The sequence below is a fragment of the Terrapene carolina genome, unplaced genomic scaffold (genome assembly GCF_002925995.2).
Source record: "Terrapene carolina triunguis isolate 2854851 unplaced genomic scaffold, T_m_triunguis-2.0 Scaffold194, whole genome shotgun sequence".
Classification (NCBI taxonomy): domain Eukaryota; kingdom Metazoa; phylum Chordata; order Testudines; family Emydidae; genus Terrapene; species Terrapene triunguis.
The window spans coordinates 5,251,604-5,260,784 of NW_020664545.1; the positions used below are offsets into that span (position 1 = coordinate 5,251,604).

General features: G+C 51.0%; 1 protein-coding gene across 1 annotated transcript in view; it reads right to left on the reverse strand.

Moving 5' to 3' along the window:
• KISS1R (KISS1 receptor) overlaps positions 1-5,036 on the reverse strand; it is a 13,768-nt gene extending 8,732 nt beyond the window's left edge. The window contains exon 1 of the mRNA XM_024204399.2: positions 4,814-5,036. Coding sequence (XP_024060167.2) covers positions 4,814-5,036 — 223 coding nt within the window. The remainder of the gene's footprint in view (positions 1-4,813) is intronic.
• Between the last annotated feature and the right edge of the window lie 4,145 nt (positions 5,037-9,181).

The window sequence follows — 9,181 nt, forward strand, 5'->3', positions numbered from 1 at the left end:
GGGCTACGAACTGCCCAAGTCTGGAGGTGCTGAGGTTCAGCCCTGGCAAGCCCCGGTTCAAATTAAGCCTTGCTCTCACTCCTACCTGTGCTTGAGCAGCTCACGCATACCCCTAGGGATCGCTCCAAGTGCTCCAGTAACGATCTTGGTTCTAGTTCTTCATGCTTCACTCTCTTTTGTTTCTTTTTTAAGTCCCTGTCTGCCAGGATGGTGATACCCATCACTCACCCACTATGTCTATGTTTTGTCTGGCCTGTTTACCTGCACTGCTCAGTCTGTGACAACTGCCAGATCCCGTGAAATCTTCAGTCTCCAGTGTGCTTTCAATTCGGTGGTCGTAATACAGCCTGGTGCATTTAAATCCTCACTTGCCACAGAGGGTCCAATGCAGGCACTCGACAGCCTCATTGTGTCTGTTCATATATTCCCTCCCAGCTAGGCTCCTGCAGGCACTCAATACATGCTCTGCCCTCACCTCCTTTTCAGAACATACGCCGCAGTTTGGGGAGCAGTTTGTAAATTCACAGATCCTAAGGCCAGAAGGGACCATTGTGATCATCTAGGCCAGTGGCTCTCAACCTTTCCAGGCTAGTGTCCCCCTTTCAGGAGTCTGATTTGTCTTGCGTACCCCAAATTTCACCTCACTTAAAAGCGATTTGCTGACAAAATCAGACAAAGAAATACAAATGCGTCACAGCTGAACAATGGCTGACTTTCTCATTTCTACCATACAATTATAAAATAAATCAATGGGAATATAAATTAGGGCTGTCGATTCGTCGCAGTTACCTCACGCCATTAACTCAACAAAATGAATCGCGATTAAAAAAAATGAATCGCGATTAATCGCACTGTTAAACAATTGAATACTAATTGAAATGTATTAAATGTTTTTCTACATTTTCAAATATATTGATTTCTATTACAACACAGAATACAAAGTGCACAGTGCTCACTTTTTATTATTATTTTTGATTACAAATATTTGCACTGTAAAAATGATAAACAAAAGAAATAGTATTTTTCAGTTTGCCTCACACAAGTACCATAGTGCAATCTCTTTATCGTGAAAGTGTAACTTACAAATGTAGATTTTTTTGTTACATAACTACACTCAAAAACAAAACAATGTAAAACTTTAGCGCCTACAAGACCACTCTGTCCTACTTCTTGTTCAGCCAATCGCTAAGACGAATAGTGCGTTAATTAAATTTTGACTGAACTCCTTGGGGGAGAATAATATGCCCCTTGCTCTTTTTTACCCGCATTCTGCCATATATTTCATGTTACAGCAGTCGCGGATGATGACTCAGCACATGTTCATTTTAAGAACACATCCACTGCAGATTTGACAAAACGCAAAGAAGGTACCAATGTGAGATTTCTAAAGATAGCTACAGCACTCGACCCAAGGTTTAAGAATCTGAAGTGCCTTCTGAAATCTGATTGGGACAGGGTGTGGAGCATGCTTTCAGAAGTCTTAAAAGAGCAACACTCCGATGCGGAAACTACAGAACCCGAACCACCAAAAAAGAAAATCAACCTTCTGCTGGTGGCATCTGACTCAGATGATGAAAATGAACATACGTCGGTCCTCTCTACTTTGGATCATTATCGAGCAAAACCCGTCATCAGCATGGACGCATGTCCTCTGGAATGGTGGTTGAAGCATGAAGGGACATATGAATCTTTGGCACATCTGGCACGTAAATATCTTGCGATGCCAGCTACAACAGTGCCATGCGAACGCCTGTTCTCACTTTCAGGTGACATTGTAAACAAGAAGCCGGCAGCATTATCTCCTGCAAATTGTAACCAAACTTGTTTGTCTGAGCGATTGGCTGAATAAGAAGTAGGACTGAGTGGACTTGTAGGCTCTGAAGTTGTACATTGTTTTATTTTTGAATGCAGGGTTTTCTTTGTACATAATTCTACATTTGTAAGTTCAACTTTCATGATAAAGCGATTGCACTACAATACTTGTATTACATGAATTGAAAAATACTATTTCTTTTGTTTTTTACAGTGCAAATATTTGTAATCTAAAATAAATATAAAGTGAGCACTGTACACTTGGTATTCTGTGTTGTAATTGAAATCAATACATTTGAAAATGTAGAAAACACCAAAAAATATTTAAATAAACGGTATTCTATTATTGTTTAAAAGCGCAATTAACCGCGCAATTGATTTTTTTAATCTCTTGACAGCCCTAATATAAATATTGTACTTATACTTCAGTGTGGTACTTGAGCCTGTTTTTCACTTGTGAGCCTTGTTTGAAGCCTGAGCCCCAGCTTGTAACTTAGCTTTGTGGGGTCCCTTGTGGTGTGGGGACCCGGGCAGTTGCCCTGCTTGCCACCCCCTAATGCCGGCCATGCACTTGCAACCCCCCTAAACCCATCCCGCCACCCCTTGATCTAGATGAGTTGAGTACCCCCTGCAAGACCTCAGCGTTGAGAACCACTGATGTATGCTGACCTCCTGAATAGCCCAGGCCAGAGAACTGCCCCAAAATAAATCCTGGATCAGACCTTTTAGGAAAACATTAAAAACTGTCAGTGGTGGAGAATCCACCATGACCTGTGGCAAATTCTTCCACTGGTTAATTACTCTCAGCCTTAAAATTTTACGCCTTATTTCCAGTCTGAATTTGTCCAGCTTCAACTTCCAGCCACTGGATCACGTTCGACCTGTCTCTGCTAGTTTGAAGAGCCTGTTATTAAATATTTGTTCCCCATGTAGGTACTTATAGAATGTGATCAAGTTACCCCTTAACGTTCTCTTTGTTAAGGTAAATAAATTGAGCTCCTGGAGTCTATCACTAAAAGGTAGGTTTTCTAATCTTTTAATCATTCTTGAGGTTTTTCTCTGAAGCCCCTCTAATTTATCACCTACCTTCTTGAACTGTGGTAACCAGAACTGGACACAGGAATCCAGCAGCTGTCGCACCAGTGCCAAATACAGAGGTAAAATCACCTCTCTGCTCCTACTCCAGATTCCCCTGTTTATGCCTCCCAGGATCACATTAGCTCTTTTGACCCCAGTGACGCACTGGAAGCTCCTAATCAGCTGATTATCCACCACAGCCCCCAAATCTTTTACAAAGTCCCTGCCTCCCAGGAGAGAGACCCCCATCCTGCCCTACGTTCTTTGTTCTCAGCTGCAAATGGGTACACTGAGCAGTATCAAAACGCATATTGTTTGCTTGTGCCCAAGTGATTGTGCTGAATAAGTGACCTGTCTTCTGCGTTACTTACCACTCCTGCAATTTTGGGGGTCAGCTGCGAGCTACAGCAGCAAGATTTTATGTTTTCCTCCAGGCCCTTGAAAAAGAGGTTAAATAGCGTAAATAATTCGATAGGTCAATTTTGTTTCAAAGGAAATTAACCCTGAAGGACTGCTCTGGAGTGCGCTCCCTCTCTTTTGAGGCATCCGTCCATAAGCATGAATCTTCAACTGCTAATGGGTTAGCTCTCTCGCCACCGCCTGTGCATTGATTTCTGTGTAAATCTTTTGAGTCTTTCTTTGACAATTTGCTTTCTCTTTTCTTTCATGCTTTCTTGGGCTGGGACACAGGCTTTTTATCACTACCAGATGATCTTTAATTCTGGCTGACTCCTAATATATATTGACGTTATATTCTTCATTGTCAATTGCTTCCTCCACTGATCGCAGACCTGCTCCATCACACTGGGAGATGTACACCCTGTCCATGTCTTGAGTGATATCCATTACTTTATGAATCACCAGGAGATTTTTTGTTTGGATGTTGATTTTTTTTCTTCTCTTGATTCTTACTTGATCACTCTGGCAGTGTATCATTCTACTAATAGCATGGATCAAATTTTTCTAGCTGAGTTTTAGCCTTAGAGCAGTTCTTATTTGTCTGCAACGTTCTTTGCTCACTTTTTCTTTGACTTCCTCATGTTGAAGTTCTGACAGTTCCCTGATTTTAAGGCATTTGCTGGGGTCCTGCTGCAAGGTAACTCGGACAGTACGTTTGGTAACTTGCATGCCATTTGATTGTACATCCCCCCGCCCTTTACAGATGTCAATGCACATTTAGCCAAGCCAACCTGTAGCTTCTTATCTTCACCAAATTTTTCTCCAGGAAGTCTGCCGAGCAGTCAGTGCCACTGAGTGCCCAGCTGCCCAGTTCAGCCCTGACTGCCCAATTCTACAGCCACAGGGTGCCAGTGTCCGGCCCCAGGTGCCCCATGCCCAGCCCCAGCATGGCCCATACCCAGCTCCAGGTGCCCTGTGCCCAGCTCCAGGGTGGCCCATGCCCCGCCCCAGCATGACCATGCCCAGTCCAACCCCAAGATGCCCAGTTGCAGGCACCCCATGCCCAGCCCCAGGGTGCCCAGCCCCAGGGTGCCCTGTGCCCAGCCCCAGGGTGCCCAGCCGCAGGCGCCCCATGCCCAGCCCCAGGTGCCCTGTGCCCAGCCCCAGGGTGCCCCGTGTCCAGCCCCAGGGTGCCCAGCCGCAGGCGCCCCGTGCCCAGCCCCAGGGTGCCCAGCCCCAGGTGCCCCATGCCCAGTCCAACCCCAAGATGCCCAGTCACAGGTGCCCCGTGCACAGCCCCAGGGTGCCCAGCCCTAGGTGCCCCGTCCCCAGCCCAGGGTGCTCCATGCACGGCCCCATGTGCCCCATCCCCAGGGTGCCCCGTGCACAGCCCCAGGTGCCCCAGCCCCAGGGTGCCCAGCTACAGGCGCCCCATGCCCAGCCGCAGGCGCCCCGTGCCCAGCCCCAGGGTGCCCCGTGCCCAGCCCCAGGGTGCCCAGCCCCAGGCGCCCCGTGCCCGACTCACCGATGTAGAAGTTGGTGACCGTCCTCATCTGCTTGTGCTTGGTGATCACGTAGATGACCAGGGAGTTGCCCGCCAGCCCCACCACCATCAGCATGGCGAAGAAGAGGGGCACCAGCCAGGCGTCCACCAGGCGCGGGGGGCTCCGCGGCTCCGAGCTGTTGGAGGAGCGGTTCGGGAGCAGGAGCGAGGCGTTGAGCTGGGCGCTGGCGGATGCTCCCCGCATGGTCCCCGCCGCGTCCCGGGGCGCAGAGCGCAGGGCCCCTGCCTTTCCCTGGAGCGGGACTCCTGGGTTCTCCCCTTAGCCCTGGCCCCCAGGCTCCCCGCTCACTCCCAGGGACAGGCTCTGCCCCTCTCCAGCCCGCAGCCCGAACTCCCCAGCGCGGGGCTCCCGAGCCTGGCGAGCTCCCTTCCCGAGGGGCGGCTCTAACTACCCAGGAAGTTTGGGACCAGCTGAGGGTGGGTGTGTGTGTGTGTTAGCTCCTGCGCTAATCTGCAAGCTGCCACTCCGCTTCCCCCGTCCGGCGCGGGGAACCCAGGAGTCCGAGCGCTGCCCTTGGAGGGATGGAGCCCCAAAGGCAGAGGCCGGTGGCTGCAAAAGCCCCTTCAGCAGGACGCCGCGTCCCCTCTGCTCCGCCTCGCTCCGAATCCGCTCTGGTTTCCCGCGCGCCCTCCTCTTGTAGTGGAGACGCGAGAAGCCCCTCCTGGCAGGCGCCTCCGGGGAGCGGCGCGTTCGCAGGGAGACGGGCAGGGGGGTTTGCTGCCGAGGCAGTGGGAAAAGTCCCACCCAGTGGGGAGCTGCCCCAGGTCCAGGGGGGTGCCGCGCGGAGATGCCCCCCACCCCGTTAAAGAAATAAACAGCAGCTGGGAACAAATCAAAAGTGTGTGTTTTTTAATGCACAGTCGGAGGGAGAGAGAGGGGTGAGGAGCAGCAGGAGTTCAGAGGGCAGGACTCCTGGGTTCTTTCCCTACCGACTCTCTCCCTCCATCACCTGGGCACAGCCCTCAGCTTCTCAGCGCCTGGGTCCCCCAAGAATAAAGCAAGAGGGGAGAATAAGATTTACCGGCCCCACGGGAGTGGGGTGAAGAGTCATGAATCGGGAGCTTTGAAAGGAAAGGCGCTGGGGAAATGGAAGGTGTTGTGGACTGGTTAGATTCTCTCAGCTCAGGACATCTTTTGGGGAAACATCTTATTACCACCCCCTTGTACTTTGGATAAAGAGAAGATCTAGCCAAGCTTCTCCTGCTACCATAGGATGAGAACCTCACAACACCTCGTAGGTAAGGCGGTGCTGTGATCTCCATTGCACAGGTGGGAAACTGAGGCCCAGAGAGACTAGGTCGACCTAGCTAACTGAAGCATCTCCACTACAGACCTTACAATGGCCCAGCTCTTCCTTTCCCCAGTAGACCCTCCAAAGGAAGGTGTCCCCTAAGGCATGCATCTAATTGCACAATACTGCACCATGAAGGGAGACTGCACATATGAACCCAGATGGGGATCAGTTTATACCCTGAAGCACGAGGATTGAGAGCCCAGGCCATTTTCATCTTATCTAGTGTAATCACAGTTGTTGGTCTCATCTACATAGATAGCAGATCCTTTTTTATTACTGTTGCTTCAGAAATGTCATGTGGCGGGTAGTTCCAAAGGTTAATTATATCTTGCATTAAAAAAATAATATTTCAGCTTGTAGGATCCAGGAGTGGCTGCCAACCTGCTAGCACTTTAAAAGCAAGCTAGTTGGGCAGTAATCAGCATGGTTGAAGGGGGAAATGATTCTTGTCATGTAGCAGGGAGATCTAAGGGCTAGCTGTCTGTAGCATTAAAAAATAAAAAACTGTTGCATCTTGCAGGACCCTGGAGCAGCTGTCAGCCCGCTAGTGCTAGCTTGTTGGCTGGTCATTGCACAATGGCCAAATTAGCACGGGTAATGGGGGAAATCAAACTTTGCACGGAAGCTGATGCAGTGTCAGAAAGCCAGCATCAAACTCATTCACTATCCGGTGGGAGCCATCTGGAGCCATCTCAAGGCGTCCGTTGTCAGATTCAGAACAGCGCTCGACGTAGGCCATGTCTACATTTACCAGCGTACGAGCGGCACAGCTGTACCGACAAAAAGTTTTGCCGACCTACGTGCTGGTGTAGACATGGCCTTAGGTGATTTTAGTGCTGCGGATGAAGACGTTCAGACGTAAGGCATACGCAGACACAATGTACATAGATGGCACCTGCTCTAGCACTGTTGAAACCTGGAGCCGGCAGGGCTAGGAGAGAACGTGGGAGGTGGGATGGGGGAAGAGAGGCAAAGCAGCAGAACAGTGGGGAATTAAGGTGAGAAAGGACCCTTGTGTGCGCTGAATACGAAAGGTGGAGATGGTAAAAGGTCTATCCCAGAAAGCACTCAGGCCCTATTCTCAAAGGATTTCAGCACCTAACTCCCATTGACTTCAAGACGATGGAAACCTTCTTCTCTTTCACCTGTGCATGCCAGCTAGAACTGGGCAGGGAACAGGGCTGCTTCTAGGCACCCAGGGCCTGGTGCTGGGCACCCACTGAACAATGGTGCCCATTTGGGGCCCTCTGCAGGGCTTTTGCACTTGCTCAAAATTCTACTGGCCCAAGAGTGAGGGGGGCATGGCTGGAGCACTTACAGCCACTGCTTGAGCTGTCGGGAGGGATCTGAAGCAGGGATTGAAGCGGGTGTCGTGGTTTTGTGCAGGGTGTCCTTGCTTCAGCGCTGGCCCGTAAGACCTTGGCACAGCCGTGACTTTAGCCTTTGAGCCTGTAGGGGATGCAGCGTCTCATTGCCTGGCACATGGGCATTGTGGCCTCTCACCCCTACCCCTGGCCTCACTGGGACAGGCTCCTCTTGAAGCCAGAAGGACACGTGCGGTTGTCTGAGGTCTACTAATGTCACCGTGCGGCACAGTCCCCTCTCCCATCTCCGAATTGTTATCTGGGGTCTCTGCGGCGCCAGCCGACCTGACTGATTCTGTCCTCTCACCTCGGAGCCGTTGTAATTGTGTGGTACTCAGACTCTTGGGTCACTCTCTTGCCACTCATCCGATCTTCTTCTCCTCCTCCTCTTCCGTCGCCTTCTGCTCCTTCTGTGTCCCCATCTCCTCCTTCTCCGTCTGCTCTTCCTTCTTCTTCTAATTTCTCAGCCTCACACAGGGCCCTGAGGTTATAATTGTTCTGCAGCCAGGATTTTACAAATATTGCCAAGGTTACAGAGAAAACTAGGCACCAAATTGCTCCTGGATTGAGGCAGCTCTGTGCAGCTCTCCAAGCATGATTCTAAAGGCCCAGAGAACCCACTGATTCCCACACTGGCCCGGGCCCAGATTGTCTCCCACTGTCAAGCTCGACACAGCTCAAAACGTGGGGAGAACCAGAGATCTGGTTACAGCTATCTGATTCTGAGGCCCAGTCTCCGACTGCCTCAGTTTGAGTTAGAGCAGCCTAGGGGCTGCTCTGACTTATGCCACTGGTGGGTGGTCCCTAGGGCTACATCTACACCGCAATAAAAGCCCCACAGCAGCCGACTCAGGCTCACAGAGCTCATGCTGCGAGACTAAAACTTGCAGTGTAGATGTTTGGGCCCAGGCTCTGAGACCTCATAAGGGGGGAGGGTCTCAGACCCCGGGCCTGAACATCTACATTATAATTTTGAGCCCTGCAGCCTAAGCACCATGAGCCTCAATCAGTTGACCCAGGCTCGGAGACTCGGTGCCGCGGGTTTTTTATTGCAGTGGAGACGTACCTTAAGGGGCAATATATCGGCTGAGGATAGGGTGACCAGCAAATGTGAAAAATCATGACGGGGATGGGGAGTAATAGGAGCCTATATAAGAAAAAGACCCAAAAATCAGGACTGTCCCTATAAAATCGGGACATCTGGTCACCCTAGCTGAGGACCGGCATGGCAAAGTGAAATTCTGCCACCTGGTGGCACCTCCTCATTCCCTTGGGGAGATAGCTGCTGCAGGAGTTGGCACTGATGGCTGTATACCAGCTGAGAGCTTGGAGGGAATGTCTCAGCTAGCCAGAGGTATCAGAATCTGGCTCCTTTTACAACACCTGAAGACCGCTCGCTATCCCGGTCTGCACGAGCCCCGTGTCTGAGTCCTGCAGGCACAGCTAACACAAAAGGACCCCCACGTGCACCTAGCGCAGGGGTGGGCAAACTTTTTGGCCTGAGGGCCACATCTGGGTGGGGAAATTGCATGCAGGACCGTGAATGTAGCGCTGGGGCAGAGGGTTGGGGTGCGTGAGGGAGTGTGGGGTGTGGGAGGGGGTGTGGTGTGCAGGGAGGGGCTCAGGTGCGGGAGGGGGTGTGGAGTGCGGGAGGGGCTCAGGGCAGGGGA